Source organism: Quercus suber, unplaced genomic scaffold (assembly GCF_002906115.3).
Source record: "Quercus suber isolate HL8 unplaced genomic scaffold, Cork oak 2.0 scaffold_827, whole genome shotgun sequence".
Lineage (NCBI taxonomy): Eukaryota > Viridiplantae > Streptophyta > Magnoliopsida > Fagales > Fagaceae > Quercus > Quercus suber.
In genome coordinates this window covers 236,265-256,415 of record NW_027070257.1, presented here as the reverse complement: position 1 = coordinate 256,415, position 20,151 = coordinate 236,265, and the positions used below count along the sequence as shown (strand labels likewise).

The 20,151-nt window shown below is 37.1% G+C and overlaps 1 protein-coding gene and 1 long non-coding RNA gene across 2 annotated transcripts; one reads left to right on the top strand and one right to left on the bottom strand.

Moving 5' to 3' along the window:
* Window positions 1–1,799: 1,799 nt before the first annotated feature.
* On the bottom strand, window positions 1,800–2,276 carry LOC112019811 (stemmadenine O-acetyltransferase). The gene has a single exon (XM_024052354.1). The coding sequence runs from the start codon at window positions 2,274–2,276 to the stop codon at window positions 1,800–1,802; it is 477 nt and encodes a 158-aa protein (XP_023908122.1).
* Window positions 2,277–14,201: 11,925 nt separating this feature from the next.
* LOC136065008 (uncharacterized) lies at window positions 14,202–16,863 on the top strand. The gene is made up of 2 exons (XR_010626652.1): window positions 14,202–14,616; window positions 16,487–16,863. It is a non-coding gene; the product is annotated as an uncharacterized LOC136065008 (long non-coding RNA).
* The last annotated feature ends 3,288 nt before the right edge of the window (window positions 16,864–20,151 follow it).

Sequence of the window (20,151 nt, the reverse complement as noted above, 5' to 3'; positions counted from 1 at the left end):
TTCTATAGATCTAATTGTTTAGTGTTCCCTTAGTTCTCTATTTTCTCTTGTCTTTTGTTGTGTATGTTTTCTAGTTACTCTTTGTTTGAGTTGTCTTTGTCAATATGTGACAAAAGGGGGGAGAAATAGATGAAATGTGAGAATCCTGTTTAAAAAGGTTTTTAAAAAGTTTTGTTTAGGGGAAGATAAAATTGTTTATGTAAGGGGGAGAATATGAAAATTTTTGATGTATCTAACTTATAAGGAGAGTTAGTTTGCTTATTTGTTATTTGCTTTAATTTGATTATTTATTGTTTATATGTCTTTCTTTCCACAAATAGGTGATGTGTTCTTTTAAGTGTTTTTAGGAAAGACATGTACATTCTGATCAAGATCTTCTACTGCTACTTGCAACTTCTAAGGTAGGAGTTTTAGATTGGGATTTGTGATGTATTTAGGCATTTTAATGTATTGGGTTGTTCTTATATTTGAGCATTTCATTTTGTATGTAAGTTTTGTTACGAATTGCCGAAAGGGGAGTTTGTTAGGTACTAAAAATTTAGAACAACTGGCAAATCATGAACACAAACTTGTCTAGATATAGATCCTAGAGTCTATAGGTATTATTAAACAATGCTCAAGGTGATACAAGTCAAGGTTCAAGAATATACAAGTTGTAGAAAGAAAAGTTCAGAAACTGCCTAGTTCGATCGAAAGACAGGCTCGACCAATTGAAATACGTATCTGCAGAATTATATTTCAGCCCAAATTCTACTTAAATGTATTGGGTTTCAAGTAAAATACTACTAGTATATAAAGGAAACCTTAAGCACGTTTTTATAAGGCTTTTCAGAGAGAGAAGAGTGTGCCTCTTTTGTAGATCTAGGGTTTTGTACCAAAAAACTCTCTCATATCTTCTACAGGTGTTATTCTTTAAAGAATCTTAAGATCCAGCATTGTAGAACCTTCTCTAGTCATCAAAGGTGCTAATGATCTAAACCTTAAAGGGTGGTCTTGGAGTCACAAACAAGAGAGTTTTTGTTTGTTTGTTTGTTTGTTTTTTTTTTTTTTTTTTTTAATTTTTATTTTTTTTTTATTTTATTTTTTAAATATCACAAGTGTGGGTGTTTGTGTTACAAAGGCCAAAGAAAGAAGTAGTCCGTAGACTCAGAGTTATCATGTGGTCGTGGTAGTAAGTTTTCTACTCGAGGTAGCAATAAAATGTTAGTGGTCTAAGTTCTATTGCACAAACTGCAATTCTTTTATAGTGGATTTGCTTTTTACCTTAAGGATAGTTAGGTTAAATCCTCCCCAGGTTTTTACGGGTTTAGTTTTCCTAGGCCATCATATCGTTTTGTTATTTGTTTTTCTGCTGCTTTGCATGATATGATTGTTTTGTTTTAACCTAAATTTGAATAATAAACCTAAGTATTCACTTGGTTAATTAATTAGGTTAAACAATCTAATTTACAGGGATTTAAAAATATAATAATATTGTTGGGCTTCTTCTGCCATTGAGCTCTTTTGTCAAAAGTGGGCATCAAGAGCTGACTATATATACTGCCAACAACAAAAAGCACTAACATAGTATTTTAGCTCTAAAGTTGCCCACCCAATGAACAAACTGTGAAATATCATATTCTAGCATATGAAAGGAGCTCCTTGTCTCTTTCAAATTGACCATTTCTTCCTCTTTCAAGTTCATCCACGCCTCTATTCCATCCCCAAATTTGGTGTCTGTCAACGTAATTAGATTCTTGTGAGGCAGGCTAACCCGACCAATCCACAAAGGCTTTCCCCATCCAAAGTCAACGTCATATCTAGGAAACCCACACAATTCTGAGAACTGTATCTGATGCCATGACTTTTCCACAAAACTCTTTTACAAGATCCAACTGTTCACTACGCTTTTGTAGATTTTTCACGTCAAACTTGTCGAGTTTTCTTTTTGCATCTCTCAACTTACCCACAATTCTATACCAATCTTCCTGGCTGGTTTCTTTAGACACAATGGCTGGTATGAGTTGAAATAAATTTCCGAAAGAACAGTCAGGTAATGGAGGATTCATCCTCCTCCGCAAATTCACTGCATAAAGAATTATGTGGAGTTTTTCAGACTCAGACTTTACTTGATCAGTTGTGGTTACATATCGACTCCATATAAAAGTTGACAAGGCATCAACATGGCTTGGGTATAATTCTAAGCTAGCTGAGCTTTCTACATATTTTGCTTTAAGAGCCTCTACTGAAGAAGAACTAAACACAAACTTCTTTAATACAAGCTTCTCTTTTGTCATAACATATGTTGGGTCAAATCCAGATAAATTAGTTGCAGGTGGGCATAGAGTGGATGATTAAAATTGTGGATATATAGCATCGCTCTTGCATCGAGCTGTGGCGGCCCAATTTTTCATAAAGTTGATAAAGGATGAGCCATCGGCAATCTTGTGGGAAATGCATGTGCCAATGGCAATACCACCACAAGTGAAGTGGTTGACTTGAACTGCAAAGGGTAAATGGTGTGTGCCATCATTATCACATGGAAGAAATTTCTTCATCTCTGTAGGATTTGGCTCTGCAACAATATCTGAAAGTTGGCACTTGACTTCGGCCTCACGAATCACGATACAAGACACCTTCATCGTTACAATCTACACTAAGATTGTTGTCTTTAGGGCGACCAGCTAAAGGGTAGTAATGCTTTACGATGTTAGACAATGGTTGTTTGAGTGCACTAGATTTGGCAGCACTATTAATGCTGAATTTTGAGTATGTATTGTTCTTTTCGTAGAAGCAGATAGATGAAATATACATGGGAGGCATTATTGATAATGGCGAAGATGGGTGGTAGTTGGTGAAGATGGTTTGATAATGTCATTGGAGATTACTTTGAACAATGAAGAGAGCTTCATTTTTTCTTGGCATGCAAAGTTCAAACTACTTTGAACAAGTGGTTTTATAATGTATGATTCTTATAAGCAGCCTAAGTATGATTCTTATAAGCAGCCTAAGTACATTAACTAATTTATTAGATTAAATAATATGTTTTTTAATATTTTGTTTTTCAATTTTTTAGCATTTTTAATTTTTTTTATTGTATTAACCAAAAAGCCAATACTGTCTGAAACACTCGAAATATCTCCAGTACAATCTGTGCAACTTAGTTTTTTTTTTTTTTTTTTTTTTTTTTTTTTTTTTTTTTTTTTTTTTTTTTTTTTTTTNACTTATTAATTTGTTTTTTTTTTTTTTTTTTTTTGGCTATATTTTTTTTAATTATTTTTTTAATCATTATTTTTTACACTGACCAGTTTAACTATTTAAACACTACATTTCAGATTACATATACCTTAACCTGTTTAACAATATATAAATACGATGCTTCATCTAAAGGTTTGATAGACCTTGTTGGTTTTTTTTTTTTTTTTGGGTTGGAGAAAAAGGTAAGTAAATTTATTGAACTAAATTCGATTGGAATATATCATCCTGCTCACTAGGTAGAGTTTCTACTCATACATCCGTGTCTGCAGATAAAACTGCACTTCTAACAAAGGCGTGAGCCAATTTATTTCCTTTCCTTCAAACATGCTAGAACTTACAAGACTAAAGAGTAGCTCTTAGACTCCGATTCTCATCGACCACTTAACCAAACTGTTGGGTATACACGTATGAGTGAAGTCCCACATTGAATAATGATAAAAAGAATAAGTGGTTTAATATAACATAATTGAGCACATACCCATTGAACTTAGGCCTTCTGGGTTAAAGTGTGTCTCTATATGTTATATTAATTACTTAAGAAAACTCCCCAAGGTATTTATCTTCCTAATAAGTGGTATCAGAGCCCATGGTAATGGCGTGGGGCAAAGGTTGTTCATGGCCCACAGAGAGGTCTTGATGCCCACAGAAAGGCAAAGACTCACATGTGAAAGGGAGATTGTTGAGTATACACATGTGAGTGAAGTCCTACATTGAATAATAATGAGGAAAATGAGTGGTTAATATAAAATAATTGAGTTTATACTCATTGAACTTAGGCCTTTTGGATTAAAGTGTGCCTTTACATGTTATATTAATTACTTAAGGAAACTTTCCAAGGTGTTTGTCTCCCTTGATTCCACAGAATGGATGAATGATATCTTACTTGTTGAATTTAATCCACATAAAATTCATTAGTCTTTAAATGATTCCAACGTAAGTTTAAATCTTAATATATACAATTAATTAGTTGAATTTGTAAGTCTAAATAAGCATTCCCCTTATTTAAAAACATTCTTCGTGACGTATATGTGTGACGTTCAGAAATATGTGTGACAACATAAGTGACACAAACACCACACCCACAAAAATTTTGCACAATAATTTATTTTACTAATATGGGGGATTTGTAACACTTCTTATTAAAAACTCACATTTATCCATAGAAGAAAAATCATAGCAACTTCCTTTTATTCTTTCAATATAAGACTAGTAAAATACTTTTTTTCATCTCTAAAACTTTCAAATAATGTTTTCAATGTTTGACTTGCACAATATTTTATCATTTATGACGATTGATGGCATCGATCACAGATCAACCTACGACGGAACTTAGTCTTAAATCTCTCCTTCTTCCATTGTTTTATCTTTTTGGTTAAATTTTTAGTTATTAAATAATTCCTCTTTGCGAATTAAATAGTATTCTATGCAATATTTAAGTTTAAATTAATTACTGCTATCAAATAATCACTTATTTAAGATTTAGTATATTAGTTAACTGTATATTTTTTCTGCTAAAGATTGAAGTTATTATAATTAACATATTATTATATAAATTAACCATTCATAATCACGAGCTATTATATTTAGTTTATTTTTATTAGATTGCCATAACAAACAAAAAATTAACATGGTTGTACCAGGGCGGCGACAAGTGAAGCTTAGGGAGTTCATTTGAAACCCATGAATTGGCCCAAAAAAAGAAAAAGAAAAAAAGAAATATGTATAATAATTTTAAAATAATTTTGTTTTGATCCTTTAAAATAAAAATTTGAACCACCTAACTCATTTTTTTTTAAAGTCCAATTGAAATAAGCTTGAATATGATCTTCTTGACAATATCTTAGCTTTTTAAATAGGAAATGTTACACTAAAAAAAAAATTAAGCAATTAGACAAGGGCTATTCTAAAAAAAAAAAATAGACAAGGAGCGTGAGACAAGGGAGTGATTGAGTGAAGATAAATGCAAATGTTAACATAAGAAAAAAAATCTTAATACAATTATAAAGACCAATAGTTGTCAAAGTTGAGTCGAATTGGTAAATAAAATAATTATAACGAGTAAAGACATAAACTAATAGATAAAAGCATTCTAAGTAATAATAATTAAAGATCACTTATAACAACAGTGATTAATATGTTTATTATATTTAGAAACAATAGATAATTTCTAAAATTTAATCTTAGCAACAATAATTAATATTTTTATTGTATTTATAAATAATATATCAAATGAACTTATAGTTTATCTTTTATTCTCTTACTAGCACTATGGACAAATATGTAATAAGAAAACCACATAAACCGCAAAATCCATCTCTTACTCAAGATTCATCTTTATAGTGAAACTACTAGTATAATTTTGTATATGTTGAGGTTTAAAAAATCATGACGCCAATGCCCAAAACTAGCACAATGGGCCAACTCCATAGAAAGTAATATTGAAGCAGTTAAAGCCCACCACAAGGGAAAAGGATGGTAAGCCCAAAAGATCTGAAGCCCACAAAAGGAAAAGCTTAGCCTGCCAAGATCAAGGGATTGAAGGGAGTCCAGTAGAAAAGGCTGGGCTGGGGTCCCCAGAAGCTGCCAAAAGCTTGGGATCCCTGGGACACACAGCACACCTTAGGTAGGATTGAGATGGCTCAAGGGAAGTACCAAAAAGCGCAAGGAATGAAGGACAAATATGTCCTTCTCAAGCACCTATTGATATAGTAAGGAATCAGAAGGCAAGAAGTAGCCATTTGTGAACAAAAGGGATGGTACTTCAGGGAATCTAAAAGGAAGAACTATAAGGGGAAGTGGCTGGAGGAACCTTCAACCCAGTAGGAAAGGATTCTGACCACTTGGGAAAAATGACAAGAAAAGGAACAGCCAAAAGCTGAAAAAAGCGAGGAGCCAAAGAAGATGAGGTCAGCCATCTAAGGGGACCTCGGAGTGGAAAGTCAGTGAGGGACTTTCAGGGAGACAACACCAAAAGGAGAAAATTATGAGGAATAAGGAAAGGACCAGCCTTCTGAGTAACGGGCACAACACGAGCTTTGATACCTAGGGGAGCAAAAGAGAGAAATTAGTGGTACCATGGAATACTACCATGACACTATAAAAGGGGAAGGCAGCCATCATTGAAGGGGCAATTCAACAGTAGTGAATCATAATAGAATCATTGAGAAAACTCTGTCAAAACTTAGAAAAATTAGTAAAAAGAAAGAGAAATACTCCCCGGTATCCCAACACAACCACTATAGAACATACTCGGATTCAAATAGATTCAAACTTTGCAAGTCTTGGAGGCTTGAATAGCCATTTAAGTCTGTGATTTTTGAGCTTATTTGGACCTTGTAACACATCTTAGTGAGCACATTGTAATCCACAATTAAGAAAATAATCAAATATTTTATATTGAATTGAGGATCCCTAACAGTCATTTTGTGCTTTCCTTATTACTCTATTTTCCTTTTGCTGTTTTTCTTGCTGCTAAATGCATATATTATTGCTTTGTTTGCATATACGTGTTGTAGGATCCTTACTCTATGCACTACTTGGTTTATAACAGCTTATTTAGCTGCGATGAACCAATCCCAGTCCACCAAACCATAAGTATTTGGCCTGGGATCCTTAGGCCTGCGTGCTAGAAAAAAAGGCACTCACACATTTTTTGGCGACTCCACTGGGGACTGGGTAAAGGAAAGGGAAAGAATAGTCCCTTTACAGAGCATGGCTCCAAGGCAAAGGAATATCAAAGGTACCAATGTACTACATGCGGCCTCTAAGCTCGTAGGAGAGAATGAAGTAGCCTTTAGACATAGGAATGAAGTGCCTCTAGTAGAGCAGGAAGAGGTATCAAGCTAAAGGCGTGCAAGACAAGAGCCAGACCCTGTGGCACGAATGGAAAAAATGTTGAAAAATTTGCAGCAGGAAATTTGCCTTCTCAAAGAGGGCAGGACACAGGAAATCAAGGACATTGTCCCCCCTGTGGTCAATCAGGATAGAGCCCAACTAGAAGGAGGATCAATAGTAAGAGGGGGTGGCAACCCCCACTACCTAACATTGGTGAATGTTAATGCCCTTTTAGAGCAAGAAAGGGAAAAACTCTTGGGGATCCCCAAGCAATTTTCTCAGGATCCCTCATTCCCACTAGCGGTAAGCCTTATCCCAAAGGATATGAACCCCCGAAGTTCCATTCTTCTAATAAAAGGAAAGAAAATGCTGTGGAACACGTGAGTAGATTTATTCACACTATGGGCCCTTATGCAGGAGACAGAGAACTGTGCCTAAGGGAGTTTGCTAAGTCCCTAGTGGACAGAGCATATACTTGGTACACTATGCTGAGGCCTGGGTCCATTAAGACCTGGGATGAAATGATGGAGAGGTTCTGTGCAAAGTATTACCCCATGAGGACAAGGTCACCTTCCAAAGCTTTCAGATGGTAAGGCAAAGGCCTGGAGAAGATCTTGTCCAGTTCATCAAAAGATTTGAAGATATTTCTTTAAACTGTTATGGAGACCATGAGGAAAAAGAGCTTAGAGACCTGCATATCCAACATGCTTTTTGATTACAGGCTCAACCTAGAAAATTTATGCATCATTCAGTTTACTGACCTGCTACAGAGAACCAGAAGGACAGAGCAGACTATAAGAACAAAGAGAGTGCCGGTACCCCAGTCCATGATAGCATCGGTAGGAGAGAAAAGGAAGAGACCTGAAGGGAAAGTGTTCGAAGAACCACCAGTGATCCCATGTACTACAGAGGAATTGAACCATGTCTTGGACAAGTGGATTGGAGATGGAATTGTTAGGCCATTCACTGTATCCAGACCACCAACTGAGGAAGAAAGAAAGAATCTTTTGTTCTGTAGAATTCACAACTACGTCAAGCACTTAACCAGGGATTGTTGGACCCTCCGCAGGCTCTTTCACAAGAAACTAAGGGAGAGAACCTTGGAGCTCACTTAGAAGGAACCCGAAGTGCAAAGGAATCCCCTACCTAACCACAAAGGAAAAGGGGTGGTGGCTGTAGTGATCCACGGAAACCCAGCAGAAGCAGAAGAATTTGAAAGATCCTTCCATCTAAGCACAGTCAAGACTCTCCAGAAGAACCCTAAGTTCAGGTCACTATTCAACCAGTTGGGATTTGGGCCAGAAGCAAGAAGGGTGGCCACAAAATCCCTCATGAGTATAGTAGCAGATTCAAGGATGGAATGTTTCACAACAGAATCTCATACTAGTTGAGCATAATTAAACAACCAATGCAGTAACTTTCACTGATGAAGACATGGAGGTTGAGCATCTAGACCACCGTAGACCCCTTTATCTAATGGCCACTATAAATGGTGTTCAAGTCAGAAGAGCATTAGTAGACACAAAGGCATCACTTAACCTCATAGCCCTGAGTACCTTGGAAGCCGTGAGTTTGACTAGCAGGAGGATCCTAGGGGCTCCCATGGAGATAACAGGATTTGGAGAATCAATAAAATCAACTGAGGGATATGTGCAGTTGGTCTTAAGAGTAGGGCCAATAATAGCCCTGACCAGATTTCATGTAATCAATTTAGAGGCTTCTTACCATGTACTGTTGGGACGCCTATGGCTCCATAAGCATCGCCTTATCCCATCCACGTACCATTAATGTATTAAAGGGAGATTGAATGAGAGGCCCGTAAGGATCCCTGCCAACCATAACCCTTTCAGCCAAAGAGAGGTAAACTTTATGGAAACAATGTTCTATGATGAGTTAGAACCAGATGATGAGAACCCCACGCCAGGGATCCCAGGAGCACCTATCTTAGAAGAAGAAGAAGGAGGGGGTACCCGTGACCTAAGAAACCTATTGGAAAGAAAAAGGCAAAGGAAGGAGCTCAGTACCTCAAGATCCCAAGAATGTGTAGTAGTACGAAAATTCGAAGGAAGGTTAATTTATCATTTGTGAAGGTGCGCGGGGCCTGAATGCATCATGCAGGGGTCCTAGACCACCAGAATGTATGGTGGCTCAAGAAGAAGTCCTGGGGGAACTAGTTGAAGAGGCAAAAATTCAGCCTAAGGAAGAATTAAAGGAAATAAACCTAGGAGTTGAGTTGGGATCCCAGAAGCTTGTTTTCATTAGTAGTCAGTTGATAGCACAAGAAAAGGAGCAATTAGTGGCCTTACTCAAGAAATACATGGATATGTTCGCATGGACCTATGACGAGATGCCTGGCTTAGACCCAAGGCTGGTGGTCCATTCTTTCAATGTGGACCCAGGGGTCAAGCTAGTAATCCAACCAGCCAGGGTCTTTCACACTGAAGTAGAAGTTCGGATAACTCAAGAAGTCAAGAAGCTAAGAGACCTCTTGGAGAGAAAAAGGCAAAGGAAGGAGCCTAGTACCTTAAGATCCCGAGAATGTGTAGTAGTACTAGAACTCGGAGGAAGGTTAATTTATTGTTTGTGAAGGTGTGCGAGGCCTAAATGCATCATGTAGGAGGGTCCTGGACCACCAGAATATGTGGTGGCAATCCCAGGGGAACCAGTTGAAGAGGCACAAATTCAGCCTGAGGAAGAATTAAAGGAAATAAACTTGGGAGCTAAGCTAGGATCCCAAAAGCCTGTTTTCATTAGTAGTCAATTGACAGCATAAGAAAATGAGCAATTAGTGGCCTTCCTCAAGAAATATGTGGATGTGTTCGCATGGACCTATGACGAGATGCCTAGCCTGGATCCAGGGCTGGTGGTCCATTCTCTCAACGTGGACCTAGGGGTTAAGCCAGTAATCTAACCAGTCAAAGTCTTTCACAATGATGTAGAAGCTCAGATAACTTATGAAGTTAAGAAACTGCTAACAGTTGGCTTTATCAAGCCCATCCAGCACCCCACGTGGCTTTCTAACATAGTACCTGTGAAGGAAAAGAATGGCTAAATCCGTTGCTGTGTGGACTTTTGAAATCTAAAGGCATGTCTAAAAGATGAGTTCCCTATGCCAAATATCGACCTCCTTGTGGATTCAACTGGGGGAAGTTCTATGTTTTCATTTATGGATGGGTATAGTGGGTACAACCAAATTCGCATGGTTGCCAAAGATGCAGAGAAGACAGCATTCAGGACCCCAATTGGGAACTTTTATTACACCATAATGCCCTTTGACCTCAAAAATGCAAGAGCCATGTACCAACGAACCATGACAGCTATCTTCCATGACATAATGCATAAAGAGATGGAAGACTATATGGATGATATCGTGGTGAAATCAAAAACTATAGCAAGGCACTTTCAAACACTTGAACAAGTTTTTGAAAGGTACAGAAAGTACAAACTGCACATGAACCCCATAAAGTGTGCTTTCGAGGTGTTTGCTAGAAAGTTCCTTAGGTTCTTAGTACATCACAGAGGCATAAATGTAGATCCAGCAAAAGCCATATCCATTGCAATAATAAAGAGGCCTACAACAGTAAGGGAGCTCAAGAGCTTCCTAGGGAAAGTCTCCTACATTAGGAGGTTTGTGCCAAGATTGGCTTCAATCATGAGTAGTTTATCCAAACTATTGAAAAAAGGGGGCTGAGTTCACCTGGGAAACCAAGTAGCAAGAAGCATTCCAAAGGATCTAGTAGATCATGAATCACCTTCCCACATTTCAAGCACTAGTACGTAGGCGACCCTTGTTGCTATATTTAGTATCTAACTCCCAGGCGATAGGAGCCCTACTAGCACAAGAGGATAATGATGGGAATGAGCAACCCATTTACTGCGTAAGCAGGACATTTAAGGATGCTAAGACTAGGTACCCCAGGATAGAAAAAGCTTGCCTAGTAGTCATTTATGCATCCCAAAGGCTGAAGCAATATGTCCTATCTCACCAAATCCTTTTGGTGACTAAGTCACACCCTATAAAAGCACTCCTATATCAGCCCCTCCTGACAGGAAGGATAGCACAGTGGTTGATCTTGCTCTTTCAATACGACATAGGCCTCAGGACCCCTAAGGCTGTCAAAAGTCAAGCCATAGCAAATCTGTAAGCCCAATTTCTAGGAAAGGAAGAGTGCTCACTAAGTGAAGAGATCCTAGAGGAAGTGGCAATGGCATAAGTCTTGGGAACGAAGTGGACAATGAGATTTGATGGGTCAGCAACAACAACTTCAAATGGATTGAGAATTGTACTTAGCAGCGAAGATAGGGACACCATACCCTTATCTTTTAAGCTTGGGTTTTCCTGTTCAAATAATGCATCTGAATACGAGGCATACTTGATTAGGTTAACCATAGCACTCAGCATAAGAATAAAGCATATGGGAGTTCTAGGAGACTCCAATCTTGTGGTCTCCTAGGTGAAAGGTGACTTTGTACTGAGAGAGCAGAGTTTGGCAGCCTATAGGACTTGGGTGCAAAGGTTGGAGCGAGAATTCCACACCTTTAGCGTGGAGTACACCTAGAGGAGCGAGAATAGGTTCGCTGATGCACTAGCCACCCTAGGGTCCCAAATGCCATTCAAGGGGAAAGGCACTCTGGTAAGAATAGGTAAGCAGGAACATTCCATCATAAGGATCCTCAAAAGGATGTTCCCAGAAGAACCCGAGCAACAAGATTGGAGGTGTGAGGTCAAGGAGAAAATCAAAGAGGCAGGATATGGAGGGAGTATCAAGGAACTAAAGGACTATACTTTGATAGAAGGGGAGCTATACAGGAGGCTGCCCGGAAGAATACTATCCCAGTGCATCAATGAGAAAGAAGGATAGCTGAGACTAGAAGAACTACATAGCCAGACCTGTGGGTTTGCAGAAAAAATCAGTCTATACAGAAGGATGCAGCACATGGGATACTACTAGCCAACTATGAGCAAAAAGGCTGCAACTATACAAGAGAAATGCTAAAAATGTCTACTCTCAATAGACAAGGAAGAAAGCTATGCTGTATTTGTTACAGAAGACTGGAGAACTCCATTCATGGAATACTTGGCTTAAGGGATCCTACCAACTAACAGGACATTAGCCCACCAACTCAAGAGACTTGTAGTTAAGTACTTCTTACAGAACGGGATCCTATTAAAAAAAATGGTACAATAGGGATCCCCTAAGATGCCTAGGGCTAAGGGAAGCTAGAGAACTAGTCAGGGAAGTCCATTCCGGTGACTGTGGAAGTCACACAGGGAAAAGAAAGCTCTACAAGCAGTTACTATTGCTGGGAAACTATTGGCCAATAATGAAGAAGGACTACGAGGAACTGGTCAAAACGTGCCATGCCTGTCAAGTTCTTGGAGATGCAATTCACACTCACCCAAACGTATTACAAGATATGACAACACCATGGCCTTTCCACACTTAGGGGCTTGATCTCATAGGGCCTATAAACCCTCTTCCAATGGTTACATATGGATCCTAGCAGCCACTAAGTACTTTACAAAATGGGTAGAAGCTATCCCTTTGAAAAGGGCCACTAGAGCAGCTGTAGCAAACTTCATTCAAGAGCACATCATCATAAGGTTCGGGATCCCCAAGAGGTTGATTAGTGACAATGGGACCCCATTCATAAACAAAGACATAAAGAACCTGATTGAAGCATATTACATCAACCATGGAAGGTTTACACCATACTACCTGCAAGGAAATGGCCAGGCTGAAGCCACTAATAGGGTGATGTTGAAGATCCTTAAAAAGATGAAGCATAAGTATAGGGAAAATGGAGTGACCACTTGACAAATGTACTCTGCGCATGCAGGAGCTCTGTGAAAACAGCCACAGGATTCTCACCATTCTCCCTAGTTTATGGTGCAGAAGCCATTAGTCCTATGGAATTAGTAGTCCCTACACCAAGGGTAGTGTTTTAAGAAAACTAGGAGGACACCGAGGAAGCAAACAATGGAAAGAGGTTGGTAGATCTAGAGGGGTTAGAGGAAGAAAGAGAAGTGGCTAGAATGAGAAGCTTGAGGTACTAGCAAATGATGGCTACGGCATATGCACAGGCAATACACCCAAGGGCTTTCACTAAGGGGCAACTAGTGTTGAGGGCAGCAAAACATTTAAGAAGAAACCTCCCAGGACCTTCCAAATTAGCCCCAAATTGGGAAGGACCCTACATCATCAAAGAAGTCCATGATAGTGGGTATTACTACCTCACAAAGGAAGATGGGACAGTCCTGACAAAGCCCATAAATAGGAAGTGGCTGAAACAGTACTATGCATAGAAAGGGAGAGATCTCAGTACACCGAGAGCCCTTTTTTTTTTTTTGCCAACTCTCCAATCTGCTAAGTACTTCATCATTCTTTGCTTTTGTCATAAATTTTTGTTTAAGTAATTTTGTCCAGGAACCCATGATAGAAGGACATTCTGCGTTTCTTACCATCTTTGATAACTTTTCTATGTTCCTAAGATAGCAACTATGCTTTGATTCAATGAAATCTCTTCTATTTCCTTTAAGCTATTGCTAAATTAAATATTGCAAAGTCCAAATATAGGCAGACTTGTAGGGGGTACTTGGGCCAATGCAAAGGGGAACTTTGACACATAACCCAAGACCCGCCCTATAATTAGTTCAAAATACATGGCCTAGGATCACAGACAAAGAAAAAAAAAAAAAGCACCCAGGATACTAGCCTAGTTTTTAACAAAAGAAGGCTTGCCTGGTTGCATGATCTAGGACTAAAAATGACAAAATTATACTTCTTCTCAACCATAAAAAAAAAAAAAAAAAATTTATACTTATTTTTATTTGATTCATTATTAACATTATTTTTTAATTTAATATTAACAATTTTTCATATTCAAAGTTGTCAATTTTATTTATTTATTTCTAGACTTTCTCTTCCTAAATTAGCATTCCAACTCATATACATGCTCACCACAAGGGGAAATTATTATGTAGTCCTAGCCAATAAGAGCATGCCACCAAATCTAAAGTGACTTACATCACTTGTCTACCAGCTCAGCATAATAATTGTTGCTCTCCTAACATTTGCTAACGCCGTAAGGTCTATGCACATTTGAAATTTGAAATTTAATTTATTTAAACAAATTTTTGAGGTATGTTCCTTCACCTCTTCACTTCCTCCACAAGTTCAGACGTCCACAAAGAAAAGAAGCTCCATCTCCTAACCCACGAGTTCCTCTATAGTCTATCCCTCTCTCATGAACGGTGGCTTAAGCATTCTGTTCCTCTCTCCCTCCTTCATCTTCGTTAACATTGTGGCTAATCACTGTGCCGCCACCTTGCTATTGCCACCCTTGGTTTGGCTTGTTCTCTGATGCCGTTTCGGTTATTATTTAAAACGAAAACCGATCTGGCCCAGGCCGTATGGTCCGGCTTCTTTTTCAAGTCTTGAGTCTCAACAACAACATCTTGCTCTATGGTCTAACTCGAAACCTCTCTATACTCTTTCTCTATGTGTTTTTCCCTCATCTAATCCATAGCTACATGCCCTATTGGTGAGTGCAATTTTTTTTTTTTTTTTAATTTATAGAGATTTCATATATACATTACAAGAAAATCATTATTAATGATTTGAATTACATATTTTTGTGTTTGAATATACTATTAGGAGTTTAGGTTGTAATGTGATTTTGATTTGCAATTTTTTTCCTTATTGGGTATTGCGATTACTATTTTGTTTTGATACCACAATTTAGACAGATTTCATTACTCGCATCCTTGAGTGAACTAGTTAAGTATTTGCTGGTTTTCAGTGAAGCTATTATTGCTTTAGTAGCTTCTTTTTATTTAAAGCATTTATGTACTTGTGAGATTATTATTGGAATTAGCAAGTTGATACTCCACACACTCAAAATATCAAAAGGAGTTTTCATGTTAGGATGATCTTAATCAAAACAAATTTCAGGAATCCTTATTTTATTTTGAGGTAATTTGCAGAATAGCATGAGCTTGCCACACTATATAGTTAGTTAGCAAGAATTGGAAAGAAATGATGAGAATAACATCTCGAGCTTGTGAGGCTCGAGTTTGGTGAAAAAATCGAGCCTCAAAGACTCGAGTTCTGATTGCTGACATGGATATGTATTTGCCACATGGAACTCAAGTCTTAAAGACTCGAGTTCTAGAGAAGCAGAGCAGCGAAGATGACGATGAAGATGAAGAACAAGAAATGAAGGGGAAGAAGAAGCAGGACAGGGCGAGAAGAAGTAGAAGTACCAGATACGAAAACCTCTCTGGAGAACACAAATCCGACGAAGAAGAATTACGGGCTGAAGGGAATAAGAACAGGGGAAGAAGAAGCAACACAGGCGTTGGGAAAGTAAAACGGTAGAACTCAAGTCTTAAAAACTCGAGTTCCACATGAATTTTTTTCCGCATCAGTTGCCACCACTTGCAACTCGAGTTTTAAAAACTCAATTTCTATTTTGAAAATTGAGTTTTAGACACTCGAAATGCTAGTTTGTTGAATAGTTTTGCAAACTAGACAACTAACTAAAATATTACTCCTCCTTCCCAAATTGTTTGGCTTGGATTCCATTTTAGGATGTCCCAAAATTATGTCCTGTTTGAAAAGTCAAACGCTATTAATTTATTAACTTTTCCTTTATGCCCTTAGTTTATTTGTGGGAGCATTTTTTAATTTAAAAAAAAAAATTAAAAACCTGAATTTTGAAATCCACTGTCATCTTTATTCAAATTATTAAAAAAAAAAAAGTTTCAAAATAATTTTTTGATAAATTTGTTAATGGTAATTTAGGAAATTTCAACTTTTTTTAAAGAGATAAGGTAGTTAATGATGTTTCCCTAAATAATTGGGTTTTTCTAATTAGACCAAACAATTTGAGATGAAGGGAGTATAAAAATGAAGCTAAATGCAAAAAAAATTCTTTTATTTTTGGCTGAATAAAAAATGCACTAATTCTTGAAGAGCCCGGCAGGTAGGTATACAAGCTATAATTTGGTCTAAACTTCTTGTGGCTTTTGTATTCATATTAATGTGATGCTGAAATAAGTTGATGGAATTTATTATTCTATATTATGTCAATTAAACATTATTTTCACTTTTCTTTTCGTCATTTCTGTTTGGATTGTGTTTTATGCTATCAATCTTCCTAGAGACTAGTCTATACTCTCTAATGCTATTGCAGCCCCACCCCCACTCTTTTTTTTTTTTTTTTGATAATCGCTATTGCAACCCATTTGATGTCATAAGGCCTCCTTGGTTATATAGTTTTGTGAAGTGCAGCTTATCTTTGTTTTGAGATTTTGATAGCACTCTATGGATGATTCATACCTGACCAATTATGTGCATTAAGTGGCTGGCTTCTATTATGATTTATGATTCAAACAAGTGGTTGTATGCAGCAACAGGGGTACTCCATTCTAGCTAAGAATGATGATCAGGATAAATAACATCAATTTTGTGAATGGCGCTTGCAGCAAAAGATGTAGATGACTAGCAACGTGGATAAGCATAAAAAGTTATTGTTGGAGTGGTTCCTTTATCCAAGGGAGGTGTTGGATTAATATAAGAGTTCGGCCAATAAATTCCTAGTTTTTAGGAAGAGTTACCAGATTAAGTTATTAAGATTATTATATGTCCAGTTATTATTATTATTATTATTTTGTCATTGTAATTATGTTGATAATTAGCTTGTAACATTGTTTTTTAACAATGAGATTTGAATTCTTGTAATTTCAAAATACATATGTAATGTGAATTTGTGTTTTTATTGCCCACTATTATTGAATTCATTGGATGTGGTTGTCAATTTAAATTACACAGTAATTCCCTTGTTCATGACCATGAAACAAGACCATTAACCATAATAAAAAGTTGAGGTAGGTTAATTTTAAGCTTCATTGCTACAATGCAATTCTCACCTTTGCTTTCTATACCATTATTAAAAAAAATGCTTTATATACCATTTTTGAAAAGAAAAAAATCACCAAATTCAACAAATCTTCTAAATGTATTTGAAGGTTATCATACTAAAATTAAACCATTTCACACCGAGTGTTAATATGCATTTCCACTTAATGCTTTCAAATTCAAAGAAACTAAATTAAGATAGGGCATCTTTCTTTTAGTTCAAAAAACCCATACATTACAAGATCATTAAAGCTTTTCTTTAGAATGTAAGCCTATAAAATTAGTACATATGATGAAAATCAACAAGCATTCAAGAATCCATTGCGTGTTTTAGTTGAGCCTATTACTAAAGCAAGATCCAAGAAGCTCTTAATGGGCTGATTCAAGAGATTTAGGTTGATTCTAACAGAAGACATTCCAAACTTGGCCCAAAGGAAGATGAAGACGTAATAAATTTAATCCAAGCTATGGAGGGCTAATCTAGCTTAATTGGACGTGATTTATGGCGTGGATTAATGGCTAATTGATTTTCCAGCTCCATATTAGTTAATGGATATTTTTTCTAGTTTGGAGCATCTAATTTTGGACTAGATCTACCTTAATTTTAAGTTTTTATTATTTAGAACGTTTTTAGTTATTTTTCCTATTTTGGATCTGCTAATTTAAGATCAAATCAACTTTTATTTAGGGTTTTATTATTTAGTACGTTTTTATATTTTTCTATTTTTCTATTTTTAGTCATGCCTTATAAATAGCATGCACTCATTATAATAAGAGATTATTGAATAAAAATTAGAAAATGTGAGACTTTGCTCTTCTTTTGGTTCTTCAAGAACTGTGAACTTATCAGGGATTCTTCCTTGTGGCATTCAAACTTTATACCTTTGGTTCGTGATTCCATTATAATCATTGGATCAAGGTCAGATACTTATACATTTGGTTCGCATTTCACTTATAAACATTGGGTCAAGGTTCTATCAAAATCTGAATTTTAGCTTTCTTGGGCAATTATTCCAATATTGTTTGTTGGGTGTCAAAGCGTGTTGATTGAAGTTCGCATCATTTGGTATCAGAGTTCAGGTTCTAAAATTGTTTTTCTTTCCCTTTATCTTTTGTTTCCTGTTATCATCCTGTCTTATTCCTTTTGTGTTCTTTGTTCCTCGTTCTTATTTTGTGACGTGCACTAGGTTAAAATTGTGCACCAAGCTTCCCATAAAAAAAAAAAAAAAAAAAAAAAAAAAAAAAAAAAGAGCTTGAAAAAGAAAAAGAAAAAGAAGAGACTACAGAAAGAAATAGAAAAAAAAAAATTTATTTGTAGTTTCAATTCCCTCAGACCAAAATATTATTTTTTTTGTCCTATTCCTTTGATTTAGTGTTTCTATCATATTTTCTTGCCATTGGTATTAGTTTAAATACTACAAGTTGAATTTCTTGATCAAGTTTATTAGTTTAAGCAGAATTGAAAAGGAGAAGCTACGAGTGGAAAAAGGCAAGAGAGTGTGAGACTAATATCGGAAAAAGCCAATTTAAGAGTGAAATACGAGTGTGAGTGACATAATTTGAGTGTAAACACGTGAGGAGTGTTGTGAGGAATTATTTCTAACATTTTTTTTGTAGTTTCAAAATTATGTCTTCCAGGGGCGAAGCATCAAACAGAGGAGGGGAGGAGTCATCCATCATGTTGCAGGCTATATAACAACAATTTGAACGTATGAACGTGGTGTTTAATGATATTCGGGATCAGATGGATAGGCAAGACGCTGTTATTGCTTCTTTGCGTGAGGAGCGTCCCAAAGAGCCCCTAATGCTAGAAGGCAAGAAAGACGTGCGCGTGTGGATGATTTTGATGACTACCATGACGATGAGTTTGAAGATGAAGAGGATCAAGCTTCATTGAACAATGAGGGCAAGTTTGCGCCAAGGGGAGAAAGGCATGGTAGAGGTTTCCGAAGAGATCCAAGATGGCAAAATAGGACTGATAGAAGCCTAGGAAACATCAAAATGAAGATACCATCGTTCCAAGGGAAAAATGATCCAGAAGTGTACTTGGAGTGGGAGAAGAAGGTGGAGTTCATCTTTGAGTGCCACAACTACTCCGAGGAGAAAAAGGTAAAACTAGCTGTGATTGAGTTTACTAATTAGGCTATTATATGGTGGGATCAACTTGTGATGAACAGAAGGAGAAACTATGAGAGCCTATTGAGACATGGGAGGAAATGAAGGCCACCATGAGGAGGCGGTTTGTCCCTAGTCACTACTATAAGGACTTGTATCTGAAATTACAGAGTCTTACTCAAGGTCTATAGGAGCGTGGATGACTATCACAAGGAGATGGAGATTGCCATGATTCGGGCTAATGTAGAGGAGGATAGAGAAGCTACTATGGCAAGATTTCTAGAATGGGTTGAATCGGGACATTGCAAACGTGGTGGAGTTGTCAGCACTACGTGGAGTTGGAGGACATGGTGCACATGGCAATAAAGGTGGAACGATAACTTAAAAGGAAAGGAACTCGGTCATTTCAAAATCCGAGCTCCTCTAACTTCATGGAGGTCAAATGGAGGAAAGACGAAGGGGCTGTTTTCAAGTCCAAAACCAACACACCAAAAAGGAGAGATGAAGCTCCCATGTCAACAAAGGTAAAAATGAATCTCAAACTCGTAATCGTAATATTAAGTGTTTTCGTTGTTGGGAGTAGGTCATATAGCTTCACAATGCCCAAATAAAAGGACCATGATCGCACGTATTGATGAGAGGTGGAAACTGAAAGTAGAGGGATGATGATCAGATTCCATCACTTAGAGGATGCTTGTGATGATAATGTGGAGTATTCAGTGGAGGGTGAGTCACTTGTGGCTAGAGCGTGCTTTAAGTGCCAAGTCAAAGAGGATGATATGGAACAACAAAGGGAGAATATTTTTATACTAGATGCCACGTCAACAATAAGGTATGTAGTGATCATTGATGGGGGAGCTGTACTAATGTGGCTAGCACTACTTAGTGGAAAAATTGAATTTACCTACCTTGAAACACCCTAGACCATATAAGTTGCAGTGGTTGAATGATTGTGGAGAGGTTAAGGTAAATAGGCAAGTACTGGTTTCTTTTTCAATTGGGAGGTACAGGATGAAGTACTTTGTGATGTTGTCCAATGCAT